Source organism: Papio anubis, chromosome 20 (genome assembly GCF_008728515.1).
Source record: "Papio anubis isolate 15944 chromosome 20, Panubis1.0, whole genome shotgun sequence".
NCBI lineage: Eukaryota > Metazoa > Chordata > Mammalia > Primates > Cercopithecidae > Papio > Papio anubis.
Genome location: NC_044995.1, coordinates 712,990 through 732,506, shown reverse-complemented (window position 1 = coordinate 732,506; position 19,517 = coordinate 712,990). Strand labels below are relative to the sequence as shown.

The following is a 19,517-nucleotide window of genomic DNA, read 5'->3' as shown; positions in this document are numbered from 1 at the left end:
TGGCATGGTCTTGGCTCACCACAATCTCCGTCTCCTGGGTTCAAGTGATTCTCCTGCCTCAGCCTCCTGGGTAGCTGGGATTACAGGCGCCCGCCACCATGCCTGGCTAATTTTTGTATTTTTAGTGGAGACAGGGTTTCACCATGTTGGCCAGCTAGGCTGGTCTCGAACTCCTGACCTCAAGTGATCTGCCCGCCTCGGCCTCCCAGAGTGCTGGGATTACCGGCGTGAGCCACCATTCCTGGCTTTTTTTTGAGACAGAGTCTTGCTCTGTTGCCCAGGCTGGAGTGTAGTGGTATAATTTCTGCCTACTGCCATCTCCACCTCCCAGGTTCAAGTGATTCTCCTGCCTTAGCCTCCCAAGTAGCTGGGACTACAGGCACGCACCACCATGTCTGGCTAATTTTTATATTTTTAGTAGAGATGGGGTTTCGCCATGTAGGCCAGGCTGGTCTCGAACTCCTGACCTCAAGCGGTCTACCCGCCTTGGTCTCCAAAAGTGCTGGGATTACAGGTGAGAGCCACTGCGCCTGGCCATGGCTGTGCCTTTTTTCAATAAAAGGAGGAATCAACACGGAAAAGAGATCAAATCTTTATTGATCACAATGGTCAGGACTGGAAAGGATAGAATTATATTTTGAGAGGCAGCTGATGAATGTGTGACTTCTGTCTCTTCAAGAACACCAAGAGGTGTCTAAGTACTGTGGAGGAAAAAGAGGCGTTAGAATGGTGTCATAGTTTTTCACCCTGCAAGGATCCATGCCACAGTCTCTTACCCTGATAGACAACTGTTTTTCCTGCCTGATGGGAGATCTGGTCTACCCTCCAAAACTAAATGGTGTGGGTAAATGGGTCAGGAGAAGGGCGGAGGAACATGAAAGATTAGTGGCCTCAGAAGGGTGTAAGTATTTCTCTTTGCCTTTCAAATTAAATATACGATTATAGATTATTTTAATGACCACATTGCTATCTATTATTTGAAAAAAAAAATGTAGCAAATTGATTATTTTCAGCGTTAAGAAAGTTGTTAAAAATGGACAGTCTTGGCCGGGCCTGGTAGCTCACGCCTGTCATCCCAGCACCTTGAGAGGCTGAGGCGGGTGGATCATCTGAGGTCAGGAGTTTGAGACCAGCCTGGCCAACATGGCAAAATCCTTTCTCTACTAAAAATACAAAAAATTAGCTGGGCGTGGTGGCATGTGCCTGTAATCCCAGCTACTTGGGAGGTCAAGGCAGGAGAATCGTTTGAACCCAGGAGGCGGAGGCTCAGTGAGCTGAGATTGAGCCACTGGACTCTGGCCTGGGCGACAGAGTGAGATTCTGTCTCAAAAAAAAAAAACAAAAACAAAAAAACCAAAAAAGGACAGTCTCCCAGCTGGGCACAGTGGCTCATTCCTGTAATCCCAGTGCTTTGAGAGGCTGAGGCAGGAGGATTGTTTGAGCCCAGGAGTTCGAGGCTGCAGTGAGCTGTGATTATGCCACTGCACTCCAGCCTGGGTGACAGAGGGAGACAGTCTCTAAAACCAAATGTTAAAAAAAGAAAAAAAAAAAGGCAGTCTCCTAAAGCTGATGGAGGATAATTTGGAATAACTTAAAATTTAACACACACACACACACACACACACACACGTACAATTAACATGTACATATCTTTTGACTCAATAATTACTCAACTATTCCAATGGGAGTAAAACAAAAGAAACCACCAACGCAAACACTTCCTCAAAGATGAATATAGAAGGTATTCCCTTGGTCCTGGTAGGGTCGAAATATTTGACAATCAAATCATGCTCTAATATGGGAATGGTATATCCATATTATGAAATGTAACAAGGTAATGAAAATAAGGTATATTTCTACATTCACATAGAAAATCCCCATGAAGCATGTTAAATGAAGATCAAGTCTCACACCAAAGTGGATGGTATTATTCATTGATGTTTTAAGAGGCCTTAAAATGCTTATATATGTGTAAATGCATACAATAAACCTGGAAGAACACACCCTAAATTGTTGTGTGTGTGTGTGTGTGTTTTTTTTTTTTTTTTTTTTTTTTGCTGTGGAAGGGAATAGGAAGAGACACAGGAATGTGAGAGGGAATACTACTAACATTTTGCTCCCTATATTTATATGGTGTTGCACTGAGATAGTATGCTCACGGAGGAGCATGTGCTAGCTCGTACGAGGTTTCAGGGACTTGAAAAGTCCCGAGGAAGGCCGGGCTCGGTGGCTCACGCCTGTAATCCCAACACTTTGGGAGGCCGAGGCGGGCGGATTACCTGAGGTCGGGAGTTTGAGACCAGCCTGACCAACATGGTGAAACCCCGTCTCTACTAAAAATGGAAAATTACAAAATTAGCCGGGCATGGTGGCAGGTGCCTGTAGTCCCAGCTACTCAGGAGGCTGAGGCAGGAGAATCGCTTGAACCCGGGAGGTGGAGGTTGCAGTGAGCTGAGATCAAGCCATTGTTCTCTGGTCTGGGCCACAAGACTGAAACTCTGTCTCAATAAATAAACAAACAAACAAATAAATAAATAAATAAATAAATATAAAAAAGAAAAAAAAAGGAAAAAAGAAAAGTCCCGAGGAAACAGTAGCTGTATGAACAGTGGGACTAGAGGGCGCTGGCCAAGCACCACTGATACTCTAAGGTAATGAAAAGCTGCAGGTGAGCAACAGTCAATGGAAAGTCAGGTGTGGAAACCTGAGCAGCTGCCTGGCGTCTTACCAAGAAAGTCAATGTGGCCAGGTGCGGTGGCTCACACCTGTAATCCCAGCACTTTGGGAGGCCGAGACGGGCGGATCACGAGGTCAGGAGATCGAGACCATCCTGGCTAACCCCGTGAAACCCCATCTCTACTAAAAAATACAAAAAACTAGCTGGGTGAGGTGGCGGGCCCCTGTAGTCCCAGCTACTTGGGAGGCTGAGGCAGGAGAATGGCGTGAACCCGGGAGGCAGAGGTTGCAGTGAGCTGAGATCTGGCCACTGCACTCCAGCCTGGGCGACAGAGCGAAACTCCGTCTCAAAAAAAAAAAAAAAAAAAAAAAGAAAGTGAATGAAGCTGCAGACCAGCATAGGAATGATTAACTTCTGGACGCTTTGCGCATATCAAACAACACAGTGGCTACGCCCAAGTCCCTAATAGTGCTGTGATGTTTCTGGAGTCCCCAACAGAAAGGTGAACACAGTCACTTTCCAGCCTCACAGTGCAAACAGGGAAAAGCAGTCACTCAGCTTGATCTGAATGAAATGCCTTACAGGATTCAGGAGGAAAGGGTGGGAAGCGGGTGAGGGATAATACTGCTCGGGCGACGAGTGCACCAAAACTCACAAATCCCCACTAAAGAATTTACTCATTGGCGGTAGCGTGGCTCCTGCGCCTGTAATCACATGCTGGGAGGCAGTAGGCGGTCACAAAGGTCAGGAGATGGAACCCGCAGTGAAGCCCGTCTCTACTAAAATACAAAATTAGCGGGCGTTGTGAGGCGCCTGTAGTCTCGCTACTCGGGAGGCTGAGGCCGGCGGGGCATGGGACAGGCTTGGTGAAGAGATCGCGCCATTGCACACTCCCAGCCTGGAAGCGACCACAGGCCAACTAGATCTCAAAAAAAAAGAAAAAAAAAAGATTTATCATATAGCCATCTGTTCCCAAGCCTGTGAGAATAAAAGTTCAAACATAGGACCAGGCATTGTCCATGCCTGTAATCCCAGCACTTTGGGAGGCTGGGCGATTGGATGCTGAGGTCAGGAGTTCGGGCTAAGCCTGGCCAACCACAGGTAAACCCCTCTACTAAAATACAAAATTAGCCAGAGCGTGAGCATCCCAGTAACTCAGGGAGGCGTGGAGCAGGAGATAGCATTTCTAGAGGAGGTTGCAGTGGGCTGAGAGATCGTGCCATTTGCACAGCCTGGGGCAATAAGAGTGAAACTCTCAAAACAAAAAATAAGGCGGTGAAACCGGCACCTGATACAGCTGGGGAGGCTGAGACAGCCCAGGCGGATCTGGGGTCACAAGATGAGGTCATCCTGGCTAAACGTTGAAACTTTCCGTCTCTCCCCAAAAAATACTAGCACCCGAGGCGAGGTGCTTGAGCTGCCTGTCTTCTCTCGGGCGGAGGGCCCAAGCAGGAAAAGTAAGCGTGAACCGGAGGCTGCAGGCCTGGCGGGAATCCGGCGCTGCACTCAGCCTATGAGGCGACAGAGTGAGACTCAGTCTCAAATTAAAACTGACCCAAGCTTTTAGAATCTGTGTCTCTGTGCCACTGATGTTATGAATAATGACTCCAAAGATGTTTCTGAATAAATGGCTCTGAGTTCTGACAAGCGCATCTTGCTGTTGGGAAGGATGAATACTGACTTTAACCACCCCGACCCTGGGTTCTGTCTGAGGCTTCATCTCTTAGAGGCCAATGGGCTAAGGCATCCGGGCTTGCCACGTCCATTCCCATATACATAAAATGGCAGTTTTGATGGGGAGAGAGGTAATGAGTGAGACGCTTATAATAGAGTTTACAGTAGGGATTCATTTAATGGTGCCTATTCGTGAGTGGTCTTTGAATAACATCTCATTAAGGTGACCGGATTTGACACCTGGGTTTGGGCAGAACCCAACACTCCCAAGCCTGTTTCCTCATTAGCATATGGGCGTGCTGATTCCTATAGTCCCTTCCTGAGGTCATAGTGAAGGTTAAATGAGGTGCTGGGCAGGCATTACTCAGCATGGTGGCCAGAGCTTATTGTGATCAATCAAATCCTCACTAAATAACACAGAGCGTAGGGATGCGTGGACTCTCCCATGTCTCCTGACTCTGCTTTTCTCTTTCTCTTGTGTTTTTCTTCTCTTTTCTTTCTTTCTTTTTTTTTTTGTGTTGCCCAGGCTGGGGTGCAGTGGCGCAATCTCGGCTCACTGCAAGTTCCGCCTCCTGGGTTCACGCCATTCTCCTGCCTCAGCCTTCCGAGTAGCTGGGACTACAGGCGCCGCCACCACGCCTGGCTAATTTTTTTTTTTTTTGTATTTTTAGTAGAGACTGGGTTCTTTTCTCTTTTTGAGACAGGGTCTTACTCTGTCACCCAGGCTGGAGTGCAGTGCCATCATGCCCACTCAGCTAATATTTATTTATTTATTTATTTCGAGATGGAGTCTTGCTCTGTCGTCCAGGCTGGAGTGCAATGACGTGATCTCGGCTCACTGCAACCTCCACCTCCAGAGTTCAAGCGATTCTCCTGTCTCAGTCTCCTGAGTCGCTGGGATTACAGGCGCCCACCACCACGCCTAGCTCAGTTTTGTATTTTTAGTAGAGATGGGGTTTTGCCATGTTGACCAGGCTGGTCTCGAACTCCTGACCTCAGGTAATCCTACTGCCTTGGCCTCCCAAAGTGCTGATATTACAGGCATGAGCCACTGTACTTGGCCTAATTTTTTTTTTTTTTTTTTTTTTTTTAGTTTTTGTAGACATGGGGGTTTCACTATGTTGCCCAGGCTGGTCTCCAACTTCTGGACTCAAGTGATCCTCTCACATTGGCCTCCCAAAGTGCTGGGATTGCTGGTGTGAACCCATCGTGCCTGGCCTCTTTTCAATGGAAACTAAACTTATTTCTTCACCAGCCTGGGATCAAGGACTGATCATCCAAGCCAGAGGTCAGAGGTCATTTTAGTAGGGCCCAGTGGCCAACTTCAACCCAACCCACTGTCAGTGTTTGTATAGCCCATGCCATGAGCTAATAGTTTTCTCATTTTTAAATGGTTGACCAAAAAAAAAAAAAAAGAAAAGGCAACTAATACTTTTCCATACCTAAAAATTATATGAGATCCAAATCTCAGGATACATAAATATTATTTGGGCCAGGTACAGTGACTCATGCCTGTAATCTCAGCAATTTGGAAGGCTGAGGAGGGAGGATCACTTGAACCCAGAAATTCAAGACCAGCCTGGGCAACACAGCGAGACCCCAGTCTCTAAACATGAAAAAATTAGCCGAAGATGTTTCCATCTTTGTTGTAAATTTTTGTCGATGAACACAAGCTGTGTGTGGCATGTGGCTGTGGTCCCAGCTACTTGGGAGGCTGAGGTGGGAGGATCGCTTGATCCTGGGAGGTTGAGACTGCAGTGAGCTGTGATTGCACCACTGCACTCCAGCCTGGGTGACTGAGTCCCTGTTTAAAAAAAAAAATATTGGAACACAGCCACATTTTTCTTTTTTTTTTTCTGAGATGGAGTCTTGCTCTGCTGCCCATGCTGGAGTGCGGTGGCACAACCTCTGCCTCCTGGGTTCAAGCTATTCCCCTGCCTCAGCCTCCTGAGGAGCTGGGACTACAAGCACGTGCCACCATGCCCAGCTAATTTTTGTATTTTTAGTAGAGATGGGGTTTCACCGTGTTGGCCAGGCTGGTCTCAAACTCCTGACCTCAGGCAATCCTATTGCCTCAGCCTCCCAAAGAGCTGAGATTACAGGCGTGAGCCACCACAACCGGCCTATTCATTTGTTTTTGTATTGCCTGTGGCTGTTTTTGTGCTGCAATGGCGGAGTTGAGTATTTGTGACAGAGACCACATGACCTGCTCAGCCTAAGGTATTTACTATTGGGCCCTTCACAGGAAATGTTTGCCAACTGCTGGTCTAAGCCATTACCAGTTAATCTAAGCTGCAAGCTCCCCAGTCCCTTACTCCAGAGGATTCTCACTTTAAGAGATCTATACGGGACCAGGTACGGTGGCTCACGCCTGTAATCCCAGCACTTTGGGAGGCCAAGGTGGGTGGATCACCTGAGGTCGGGAGTTCCTAGACCAGCCTGACCAATATGGAGAAACCCCGTCTGTACTAAAAATACAAAATTAGCCGGGTGTGGTGGCGCGTGCCTGTAATCCCAGCTACTCGGGAGGCTGAGGCAGGAGAATCGCTTGAACCCGGGAGGCGGATGTTGCAGTGAGCCAAGATCACGCCATTGCACTCCAGCCTGGGCAACAAGAGCGAAACTCCGTCTCCAAAAAAAAAAAAAAAAAGATCTGTAGGATCCCCCATTCCACCGTTCCCAACCAGCTTACTTCTGAGGAGAACATTGCTTCCATTTCCTATCTTTATCGTAATTTTCTGTCAATGAACACCAACTCCGATTCAGAATATAGCCTTCCTTGGTGCAATTGTGAATGGCTTTTTGTCTGAAGACGAAGGGGAAGACACACTGAGGAGAATCTGCAGGGAAAATGGGGGCAGAGGGAGAATTATGAACACAGACAGTTTCTAAAGGATTGTTTAATTTTTAATATATGTGGGTACTTAGTAGGCATATATATTTATGGAGTATATGGGATACTTTAATACAGACATACAATGCATAACAACCACATCAAAGTATATGGGGTATCCATCACCCCAAGCATTTATCCTTCGTATTACAGACAATCCAGTCATACTCTTTTAGTTATTTCAAAATGTATAAATTGTTATTGACTATAGTCACCCTATTGTGCCATCAAATACTAGATCTTATTTATTCTTTTATTTATTTATTTATTTATTTATTTTTTGGAGACAGAGTTTCGCTCTTGTTGCCCAGGCTGGAGTGCAGTGGCGCGATCTTGGCTCACCGCAACCTCTGCCTCCCATGTTCAAGTGATTCTCCTGCCTCAGCCTCCCGAGTAGCTGGGATTACAGGTGCCACCACCATGCCCAGCTAATTTTTGTATTTTTAGTAGAGATGGGGTTGCACTATGTTGGCCAGGCTGGTCTCGAACTCCCGACCTCAGGTGATCCACCTGCCTCGGCCTCCCAAAGTGCTGGGATTACAGGTGTGAGCCACTGAGCCCGGCCTACATCTTGTTTATTCTTTCTAATTATTTATTTTACCCATTAGTCATTCTCCACTTCCCCACCTCATTCCCTCTTCCCAGCCTCTCATGACCATCCTTCTACTCTCTGTCTCCATGAATTCAATTGTTTTTATTTTTAGCTCCCACAAATAAGTGAGAACATGAGAAGTTTCTCTTTCTGTGCCTGACTTATTTAACTTGACAAAATGACCTCCAGCTCCTCCACTCATGTTGTTGCAAATGACAGGATCTCCTTCTTTTTTATGGCTGAATAGTACTCCATTGTGCATATGTACCAAATTTTCTTTATCCATTCGTCTGTTGACGGGCACTTTGGTTGCTTCCAAATCTTGGCTATTGAGAACAGAGCTGCAGTAAATATGGGAGTGCAGCTGTCTCTTTGACATACGAGTTTCCTTTCTTTTGGGAATATACCCAGGAGTGGGATTGCTGGATCGTATTGAGGCTATAGAACAGGGATATAGGGTAACCAAGGGTTAAGGTATAAGTAAAAGAACAGCAGGTGCAGCCAGTTTTAGGCAAGATTAGGCAGCATCCAGGTCACATCCTCACTCCTATGATAACAAGACAGTAGTCTCCATTCCAGCCTCTGATTGACTGTGGGCCAAATCTCCACGTCAGCCTCTGATTGGTCATGGGCAAATCCTTCATAAGGCGTAACCAATTGGAGGCCTCTAAAGGGTACCTAGGGGTGTTACCTAATTCTTCTAGCCTAATGAAAACCCTAGAGAGCCTTGTAACTGGTGTGCTTGAGCCTGTTGCTCAAGCCAGCGTCCACTCTGTGGAGTGTACTTTTGCTTCAATAAATCTGTGCTGTCATTACTCCGTTCTTTTGCTGCTTTGTTTGTCTTTTGTTGCTTTGTTTGTGCGTTTTGTTTGATTCTTTGTTCAACACGCCAAGAACCTGGACAACTGACCGTCAAGACCTTCCATCTGGTAACAGTACGGCAGCTCTGTTTTCAGTTTTTTGAGGAACCTCCAAACTGTTCTCCACAGTGGTTGTACTAACGCACATTTCCTGAGAGACTTTTTTGTTTGTTTGTTTGTTTGTTTTTATGAGTTGGATTCTTGCTCTGTCACCAGGCTGGAGTGCAGTGGCGTGATCTCAGCTCACTGTAACCTCCAAGTCCCGGGTTCAAGTCATTCTCCTGCCTCAGCCTCCCGAGTAGCTGTGACTACAGGTGCCCGCCACCACGCCCAGATAATTTTTGTATTTTTAGTAGAGATGGGGTTTCACCATGTTGGCCAGGATGGTCTCGATCTCTTGACCTTGTGGTCCACTCACCTTGGCCTCCCAAAGTGCTGGGATTACAGGTATGAGTCACTGTGCCCGGCCTTCCTGAGAGTTTTAAGTGTAATCATTGCTGAACTAACGGCACACCATGCTACTTTTCATGTTTTTTTGAGACTGAGTCTCACTCTGTCACCCAGGTTGGAGTGCAGTGGCATGATCTTGGCTCACTGCAACCTCCTCCCCTTGGGTTCAAGAGATTCTCCTACCTCAGCCTCCTGAGTAGCTGGGATTACAGGCGTATACCACCACATCTGGCTAATTTTTGTATTTTTAGTAGAGATGGGGTTTTACCATGTTGGCCAGGCTGGTCTCGAACTCCTGACCTCAGATGATCCATCCACCTCGGCCTCCCAAAGTGCTGGGATTATAGGTATGAGCCATTGCTCCTGGCCAAACCATGCTTTGTTGACCACACTGAGCTATTTTCTTTTTTTTTTTTGAGACTGAGTCTGGCTCTGTCGCCCAGGCTGGAGTGCAGTGGCCGGATCTCAGCTCACTGCAAGCTCCGCCTCCCGGGTTTACGCCATTCTCCTGCCTCAGCCTCCCGAGATGCTGGGACCACAGGCGCCCGCCACTTCGCCCGGCTAGTTTTTTGTATTTTTTAGTAGAGATGGGGTTTCACCGTGTTAGCCAGGATAGTCTCGATCTCCTGACCTCATGATCCGCCCGTCTCGGCCTCCCAAAGTGCTGGGATTACAGGCTTGAGCCACCGCGCCCGGCCAAACTGAGCTATTTTCAAAGCAATTAAAATTTTGTAAAGGAGTCAGGATTTGCACTCAAGTCTGTCTGACACCAAAAACCATGTAGCCAGCTGCTATTCACTACTTCTTGGGTCCTGGGCATCTAGGACAGTCCAACCCAGGGTACTCACCCAGCCCTGTGCAGTAGCGCCACCTGCCTTGGAATTCCTTGTCAAGAGAACACCAGTCAAAGTCACTGCGGGTGGAGATGCAGCTGTAGTAGGTGACATCACCATAGGTAAACGGGAAGACGCAGGGTTTATGGGAGATCACTGGAAAAGAAAAGACACGTTGGGTTGGGCATGGTGGCTCATGCCTGTAATCCCAGCACTTTGGGAGGCCGAGGCGGATGGATCACGAGGTCAGGAGTTCAAGACCAGCCTGGCCAAGATGGTGAAACCCCATCTCTACTAAAAATACAAAAATTAGCTGGGCGTGGTGGCAGGCACCTGTAATCCCAGCTACTCGGGAGGCTGAGGCAGAGAATTTCTTGAATCCGGGAGGCAGAGGTTGCAGTGAGACAAGATCATACTGCTGTATTCCAGCCTGGGCGACAGAGCAAGACTCTGTCAAAAAAAAAAAGAAAAAGAAAAGAAAAAGACAAGACACGCTGAATGTAGGGCCAGCTTACAAAGTGATTTTTTTTTTTAATTTTAATTTTTTATTTTTGAGACAGGATCTAGCTCTGTTGCCTAGGCTGGAGTGCAGTGGTACAATCATGGCTCACTGCAGCCTCAGACTCCTAGGCTCAAGTGATCCTCCTGCCTCAGGCTCCCAAGTAGCTGGGACTACAGGTGGATACCACCATGCCTGGCTAATATTTATATGTTTTGTAGAGACGAGGTTTTGCCATGTTGCCCAGACTGGTCTCGAACTCCTGGACTCCGGGAATCCATCCATCTTGGCAAAGTGCCGGGATGACAGGCATGAGCCACTGCGCCCGGCTGGACAAAGGGAATTGACTTTTAAATGTCCATCTCGATGATCTGCACCGTGCTTCTCATACATCCCTCCATATCTGCATGTATTAGGTTGCAGCAAAAGTAATCGTGGTTTTTGCCACTAAAAGTAATGACAGTTAGCTGGTCTCACTAACTGCCCTTTCCTGTGTGTGGTGGAAGATACAAGTGAATATCAAAGGAAGCCTTAATTCAACCCAGGGCTGGAAGCAGACTGGAGTTGCTGGTTTCCTTTTCGTGGAAGTCCTCTAGCAACTGCACACCTGATTTCCCTAAGCTAAAACTCTGGAGTCCTTTTTTTTTTCTTTTTAGGGACAGGAGAGGAATGGAGATGAGGTAATCATGGGCACATGGAGAAGTCATGATGACAAAGTGGACAAGCATTTTGTTCTAATCTTTTTTTTTTTTTCCTTTTGAGACCGAGTCCTACCCTGTTGCCCAGGCTGTAGTGCGGTGATGCGATCTCGGCTCACTGCAAGCTCTGCCTCCTGGGTTTACGCCATTCTCCTGCCTCAACCTCCTGAGTAGCTGGGACTACAGGCGCCTGCCACCACATCCGGCTAATTTTTTGTATTTTTAGTAGAGACGGGGTTTCACCGTGTTAGCCAGGATGGTCTTGATCTCCTGACCTCGTGATCCGCCTGCCTTGGCCTCCCAAAGTGCTGGGATTACAGGCGTGAGCCACAGTGCCGGCCTCTCTCTCTCTCTTGTTTTTCTTTTTAATTTAAAGAGACAGGATCTCACTCTGTCATCCAGGCTGGAGTGCAGTGGCATGATCACAGCTCACTGCTGCCTCAAACTCCTGGGATTAAGCGATCCTCCTGTTTCAGCCTCCTGAGTAGCTGGAATTACAGGTGTGTGCCCCCACACCTGGCTAATTTTTTTATTTTTTGTTAAGGCAAGGTCTTGCTATGTTGCCCAGGTTGGTCTTGAACTTCCAGGCTCAAGTGATCCTCCTGCTTCAGTCCCCCAAAGTGCTGGGATTACAGGCCGAGCCACGGCGCCCAGCCTGTAAATTTACTAAACATTGTTGAATGGTAAACTTTAAAATGGATGAATTTGATGCAATGTAGATTGTACCTTGATAAGGCTGTTCAATTTATCAAACGAGCAAGCAAACAATAAAAACTACCAATGCTTTTTTCGGAAGTTTAATTCATAGAAGTAGAGAGTAGAATGGTGGTTACTAGAGGCTGGGGCTGTGGCATGGGGACTAGGGAGATGTTAAGCGTGATAGAGTTTCAGTTAGACAGGAGAAATAAGTTTTAGAGATCTATTGGACAGCATGGTGACTATTAAATTTCAAAACTGCTAAAGATTAGATTTGATTTTATTGGTTATTTATTTTTAGCTGGAGTCTCGCTCTGTTGTCCAGGCTGGAGTGCAATGGCGTGATCTCTGCTCACTGCAACCTCCGCCTCCCAGGTTCCCATGATTCTCCTGTCTGTCTCCCGAGTAGCTGGGATTACAGGTGCCCACCACCATGCCCGGCTAATTTTTGTATTTTTTTGTAGAGTCAAGAGTTTCACCATGTTGGCCAGTCTGCTCTCGAACTCCTGACCTCATGATCTGCCCACCTCGGCCTCCCAAAGTGCTGGAATTACAGGCGTGAGCCACTGCGCCCGGCCAAAAAATTAAATTTTAAGTGTTCTGACCGTAAAAAAATAAGTATGTGAGGTGATGGATTTAACCATTTAACAAAAATAAGTATGTGAGGTGAGGTGATTTAACTTATTTAACAAAATAAGTTTATAACTTATTTAACAAAATAACTTATTTAACAAAACTTATTTAACAAAACTTAAGTTATTTAAAAATAACTTATTTAACTTATTTAAAAATAACTTATTTAACAAAACTTATTTAACTTATTTAACAAAATAACTTATTAATAACTTATATAACTTATTTAACAAAAATAAGTATGTGAGGTGAGGTGATTTAACCATTCCTCAGTGTAAAAATACATCACAATATCCAATTCTACCCCACAAATATATACGATTATTATTTGTTAATTAAAAATAAAATAAAATAATGAACAAACAAAAAGCTGTGGCACAAATGCTGATGCTAGTTACAATGGAGGAGAGAGCAGTTTTTGGAGGGGCGAGGGAAGAAATCTTGAATAGTGAACTGAACTGGATCCTGAAACATGGTTTGGCTGCTGTGACCACGGACGGTCTTTTTTTTTTTTTTTGAGACAGGATCTCACTCTGTTGCCCTGGCTGGAGTGCAGAGGCGTGACCACGGCTCACTGCAGCCTCAATCTCCTGGGCTTGAGTGATCCTTTCACCTCCGCCTCCCGAGTAGCTGGGATTACAGGTTCGCACCACCACACCACGGCAATTTTTGTGTTTTTAGTAGAGATAGGGTCTTGCTATGTTGCCCAGGTTGGTCTTGAACTCTTGGGCTCAAGTGATTCTCCCGCTTTGGTCTCCCAAAGTACTGGAATTACAGGCGTGAGTCCCCAGACCTGGCAACAGAGGTCCCTTCACGGCATAAGAACAGCAGAGGAAAGCGTGAGATGGCAAGAAAGGGCAAGGGACTTCAGGAATATAATATTGCTTATTGTGAGCATGTGAGACACGAACAAATTAAGAGATGGTCTCCCTACCTTGGGTCGGAGGGTGCAAATGTGCAATCAGTTCTGAAAGAGAAAAGCAAGGGTAACATTTAGATTGCCTCCTAAGTTACTCTATTCCCAGAGTAATGGCTGTGAAAAGTACCTCAACATTCAAGCAGCCAACTGTTCTGTTGTAAAACACCTACGATATCATACCCATGAACACTTCTAATTGGGAGACTGTGCATCTACTCGCGAAAGCCATTTATTTATTTTATTTTATTTTATTTTTTTGAGATGGATCTCGGCTCACTGCAACCTCCGCCTCCTAGGTTCCAGTGATTTTTGTGCCTCATCCTCCCGAGTAGCTGGGATTATGGGTGCTGACCACCAAACCCGGCTAATATTTGTATTTTTAGTAAAGATGGGGTTTTACCATCTTGGCCAGGCTGGTCTCGAACTCCCAACCTCAAGTGATCCTCCTGCCTCCGCCTCCCAAAGTACTGGGATTACAAGCGTGAGCCACTGCACCCGGTCTAAAAGCCCATTTATTCAGACAAGGAACTCTGAGCATTCCAAAGGCTTTCTTTTCATTTTTGAAACATTTGCTTATTTATTTAATTTATTGAGAGGGACAGAGTCTCGCCCTGTTGCCCACGCTGGAGTGCAGTGGTACGACGATGGCTCACTGCAGCCTTGACCCTCTGGGCTCAAACCATTGTCCTCTCTAGGATGGACAGGCATGAGCCATCATGCACAGCTAATTTTTGTATTTTTATTTGGTAGATATGGGGTTTTGCTACGTTGCCCAGGCTGATCTTGACCTCTTGGGCTCAAGAGATCTGCCAGCTGCAGCCTCCTGAGTAGCTCCGAGCATAGGCGCGTGCTGTCACACCTGGCTCCTGCAAAGGCTTTTCTAGGGTTAGGTGACAGTAAACTCACTCTATCAATGTTAGTCAACGTCCGCCTATTTGTTGAAGTTCTGCAATTCTCCAGGTCAGAGGGAATCCTCTAGCATTCACCCCCATGTCCACGTTTCAGGAAAACAACGTGTCGATTCACTGCATGAGACTGCATTTTCCCAGAAGCCTCAGTGGTGTGTTTTTTTTTTCTTTTTTCTTCTAGAAAATTGGGCTCTTTCATCATCCTTGAGCCTATTTTAGGGCATTTAAGTGTCTGTTGTATCAACACCTCCCACAGAGCCTCTGTCTAATACCAGTGACTCAGGCTGACTTGGCCATCACCACGTTCCTGTTGCCGCCTTCATTTCATCTTCACAACAGCCTCAGGAGGGAGATGCGGATTTATGACTCCCTTCCCTCCCAGCCCCACCTCCCAAGTTTGACAGATACGAAAACGTGCTATAAAGGGACAACTTGCCAGAAAGTCTACAGTCGACTGGTAGGAATCAGGCATAAGCTCAAGAAATCTGACTTCACAGACTGTTCTGCACAGTCAGTCTTTGTCAGGGCGCACTGCAGGCGTTCAGTAGATGTTGATCTGACCTCAGAAGTGCCAGTTTTCTGTGCAAGGGAATAAACTTCCCTTTCTCCTTCCTCCTCCCCTCCTCCTCCCCTTTCCCTCCCCATCCCCTCCTCTCTCCTCTCCTTTTTTCCTGCTCCTTACGGAGCAGGGCTAACTCATAGGCAGTGTGCCCAGAGTCAGCTGACTTTTCTTTATTTTTATTTTATTTTTGAGATGGAGTCTTGCTCTGTCACCCAGGCTAGAGTGCATTGGTGTGATCTTGGCTCACTGCAACCTCTGTCTCCCAGATTCAAGCGATTCTCATTCCTCAGCCTCCCAAGTAGCTGGGATTACAGGCGTCCACCACCATGTCCGGCTAATTTTGCATTTGTAGTAGAGATGGAGTTTTGCCATGTTGGCCGGGCTGGTCTCGAACCTCTGGCCTCAAGTGATCTGCCCACCTCGGCCTCCCAAAGTGCTGTGCCTGACTGACTTTCTTTACCTTTGATAAAAAGATGCTAATTCATAGGTTGTTGGTATTGTTATATTATATATATATGTATATATATGTGTGTGTATATATATATTTTTTAGACAGGGTCTCTCTGTAGCCCAGGCTGGAGAATGCAGTGTTGCAACCATGGCTTACTGTAGCCTTGACCTCCTGGGCTCAAGTGATCCTCTCCCCTCAGCCTCCTGAGTAGCTAGGACTACAGTCGTGTGCCACCACACCCGGCTAATTTTTGTATTTTTTGTAGAGATGCGGTTTCATCATGTTGCCCAGACTGGTCTTCAACTCCTGTGCTCAAGTGATCCTCCCACCTTGGCCTCCCCAAATACTGGAATTACACGCGGAATTACAGCCCGTAAATACAGGAATTACAACACCTGGCCAATAATACATATTTTCATCTTTAATTTATTTTTATTTGTTATTTTTGTAGAGACAGGGGTCTTGCAATGTTGGCCAGGCTGGTCTTGAATTCCCATCCTCAAGCAATCCTCCTTCCTTGGCCTCCCAAAGTGTATAATGATATATATTTGTAATATACGTGTATGGTCATGATCTACCATTGTGCACAGAAGCGGAGGCTTGGAGAGGGAAATTGCTTGTTCGAAGCCACAGAACTAGGAAGTAGTGCAGGTATAACAGAGTCTCTACAACAGTCTTGCCTCGTGGAGTCATTGTCACAAACCTGAACTTCCTCCAAGTGCAGCTGGTGAGTGACTCATTTTAGGTTAAAACCACAGGTGCTAATATTTTGTGTTAAACCCCAGGATTCCAGGTGCTGCTGGGTGACTCTTCTACTTTGTCCAGTCACAGAGCTCTTGGCTCTGCCAACAGCTCATCTTGATAATCTTTCACCCTTATTGTCTTTAATCTCTATCATCTTCTCCTAGTTTTACAGATGAAAGAGCAGAGAAATACTTTTATGTGTGTTTTGTCCACATAGCCAAAACCAGGTGCAGCCTGGACTCAGGTTCCGCTCTGTCTGATTTCAGAGACTGGGCTGTTTCTCTCAGACTGCGGTGGCCCCGGAAGTAGGCCTTTGCCATTCCATCTATGAATATTACTGAACACAACTAAGTCCTTACAGTTGTTGTGATTTAAGCCTCATGTTCCATCATGTCGTTGGACAAACATGAGCATTTTTTTTTTTTTTGAGACAGAGTCTTGCTCTGTTGCCCAGGCTGGAGTGCAGTGGCATCATCTCGGTTCATTGCAACTTCCGTCTCCTGGGTTCAAGCAATTCTTCTGCCTCAGTCTCCTGAGTAGCTGGGATTATAGGCTCCCACCACCAAGCCCGGCTAATTTTTGTATTTTTAGTTGAGACAGGGTTTCACCATGTTAGACAGGGTTTCACCATGTTGGCCAGGCTGGTCTGGTCTGGAACTCCTGACCTCAGGTGAGCCGCCCGCCTCGGCCTCCCAAAGTGCTGGGATTACAGGCATGAGCCACCGTGCCCGGCCAGCTTGAGCATTTTTACCACTTAATCTTCCTTCTTTTCCAACTGATCAACTGATGAAGAGACACCACTGCCACGGCCGCTGCCACCACCACCAACAACACTGAGAATTACTTTCATGTGTGTGAGGACGTAGCAGTGTGCCTGCTGTGTTCTGTGAAGGACAAAATAGAAGGCAGTGCCTGACATCTGAAAGCTGACGTGGCACTCAGAGCTGGCCAGTTTATTCTCCTATCAGACATTATCTCCCAGACTAATAATCTCAACCTTGCTCTGAGATCTTCGTACCATGAGATAAAGGAAGATGACTTCAGAAATTTGTATAAGCACAGGCAAAAACAAGTTCCCTGCGCAACTTAACACAAAACCCAACACCTCCTCCGTCATGGCTAAAGTGACTGATTGCTACTTCTTTACTGATTAAATGTTCTTGTTCTAGTCTGTCTTCCCTATAGACAAAATTTATTGACAGACCCACTCATAGAATGTCCCTCCTTCGCCCTCTTTCCGACAGCAACCAATCTTTTTTTTTTTTTGGATGGAGCTTCGCTCTGTTGCCCAGGCTGGAGGGCAGTGGTGAGATCTCGGCTCACTGCAACCTCCGCCTCCTGGGTTCAAGTGATTCTCCTGCCTCAGCCTCCCAAGCACCTGGGATTACAGGCGTGCATCACCACGCCTGGCTAATTTTTGTATTTTTAGTAGAAATGGGGTTTTGCTATGTTGGCCAGGCTGGTCTCAAACTCCTGACCTCAGGTGATCTGCCTGCCTCGGCCTCCCAAAGTGCTGGGATGACAAACGTGAGCCACCACGCCTGCCCAGCATCCAGTCTTGAATGAATCTCTGCTTTCTTAAGCCTCCCATCCCAAATCACCCAAGCAAACCCCACATGATAGAACAGGTTCTTTCTAACACCCTGTTGCTTGCAACCCCTCCTGGTGCATATTCTCCCTGGCTGCAGAGAGGGATAGATCAGTGTCAACTCCAGCATGCTCCTGCTGGAGGCTGGCTGCAGAGCCTTGGCAGTTCTTTCCTACTTTAATCCTTACAATGACCATGAGAAACAAAGATCACTTGTTTTTGCTGTCAGTAGATTTGTTTTCCGGAGAGGTGATTCAAACGGTTCGAATTTCAAGTGAGTTATGCAAGGGAGAACATCAAAGTTCCCTGAGCCGTGTCTGACCTCAGTCACACTGTCAGCTTCCCTGCTGGCTACTGATGTAATTCTTGTGAAATCTAGATAGGTTTTTTGAATAGCCAAACAAGCATTTACTCCTTTTTTTTTTTTAAACACAAAAGATAGCTTAGTGTATATACTGTTTATTTTGTGACTTACTTTCTTAACAACAGACTTTGAAGAACTTCCCAAAACAATACATCAAAAGCTTTCTTTCTTCCTTTCCTTTCCCTTCCTTTCCTCTCCTTTCCTTTCCTCTCCTTTCCTTTCCCTTCCTTTCCTCTCCTTTCCTTTCCTTTCCTCTCCTTTCCTTTCTTTTTTCTTTCCTTTTTCCTTCCCTCCTTCCCTCCCTCCCTTCCTTCCTTCCTTCCTTCTCTCTTTCTCTCTTTCTTTCTTTCGAGAGTCTTACTCTGTCACCCAGGCTGGGGTGCAGTGGCGCAATCTCAGCTCACCACAGCCTCTACCTCCTGGGTTCAAGTGAATCTCCTGCCTCAGCCTTCCGTGTAGCTGGGATTACAGGCGCGTACCACCATGTTCAGCTAATTTTTGCATTTTTGGTACAGACAGGATTGTACTATGTTGGCCAGGCTGGTGTCGAACTCTTGATCTTAGGTGATCCACCCACCTTGGCCTCCCAAAGTGCTGGGATTACAGGAGTGAGCCACCACACCCGACCCAGCTCTTTCTTTCTTAAAGATGATTATTACTATTCCATAGATGAGACAGCCAAGGCTTAGAGAGAGGCACGATCACACATGATCTTCCAACTAACAAGAGGAAGAACTAGGGGTGGAACCCGGGACTCCCCAAGTCCTCTCTTCTGCACAGAACACTGTGCTGTGTTCAAAACAGATCATGGACAATGAACAGAATCTGTTTCCTACCTGTCTCAAACCCTGCTCTGTCCCCTGCTCCTCCCGTCGCTCGCCCACCTTGCTGCCTCACCTGCGTTCAGCCCACACATGCAGCCAGCCAGCGACACCCATCCCACCAGGTTCTGCATCACCTCCAACTGCTGCAAGTGTCATGCACCGCAGCCAGCGTCACCTCTGATTTTATACTCTCCCATTTCTGCCCCTCCCACCCCAGCTGCTCTCACAGATGTACTTGACAGCATTTTCTCCCCTGCTCTCAATCTCAAGGTGCTCAAAAAAACTGGCAGCATCCACCTGGGAATGTCGTTTTGGTTTTTTTTTTTTGAGACAGAGTCTCGCTCTGTTGCCCAGGCTGGAGTGCCATGGCGTGATCTTGGCTCACTGCAACTTCCATCTCCAGGGTTCAAGCGATTCTCCTGCCTCAGCCTCCTGAGTAGCTGGGACTACAGGCACCCACCACCATGCCCGGCTAATTTTTGTATTTTTAGTATAGAGAGGGTTTCGCCATGCTGGCCAGGCTGGTCTTGAACTCCTGACCTCATGTGATCTGCCCACCTCAGCCTCCCAAAGTGCTGGGATTACAGGCTTGAGCCACCATGCCCAGACCCTGGCTGATTTAATTTTTGTTTTGTTTTGTTTTCGTAGAGAC

At 46.7% G+C, this 19,517-nt stretch overlaps 1 protein-coding gene across 1 annotated transcript; it reads right to left on the bottom strand.

Moving 5' to 3' along the window:
• Positions 1-576: 576 nt before the first annotated feature.
• On the bottom strand, positions 577-19,214 carry LOC101002346 (binder of sperm protein homolog 2-like). Its single transcript, XM_009194846.3, has 5 exons — positions 18,939-19,214; positions 13,440-13,472; positions 9,995-10,135; positions 7,044-7,191; positions 577-701 (listed from the first exon to the last, which is right to left on the bottom strand). Exons 1-5 carry the CDS (start codon positions 18,994-18,996, stop codon positions 695-697), a joined length of 387 nt encoding a protein of 128 aa, XP_009193110.1. The 5' UTR covers positions 18,997-19,214; the 3' UTR covers positions 577-694.
• Between the last annotated feature and the right edge of the window lie 303 nt (positions 19,215-19,517).

Coding starts and splice junctions, on each gene's coding strand:
- LOC101002346 (XM_009194846.3), bottom strand. CDS start 18,996: ATGCAGAACCTGGTGGGATGGGTGTCGCTGGCTGGCTGCATGTGTGGG. Junction 13,473..18,938: donor CATGTGTGGGCTGAACGCAG/GTGAGGCAGCAA, acceptor TTTCTCTTTCAG/AACTGATTGCACATTTGCAC. Junction 7,192..9,994: donor GCGCTACTGCACAGGGCTGG/GTGAGTACCCTG, acceptor TTTTCCCTGCAG/ATTCTCCTCAGTGTGTCTTC.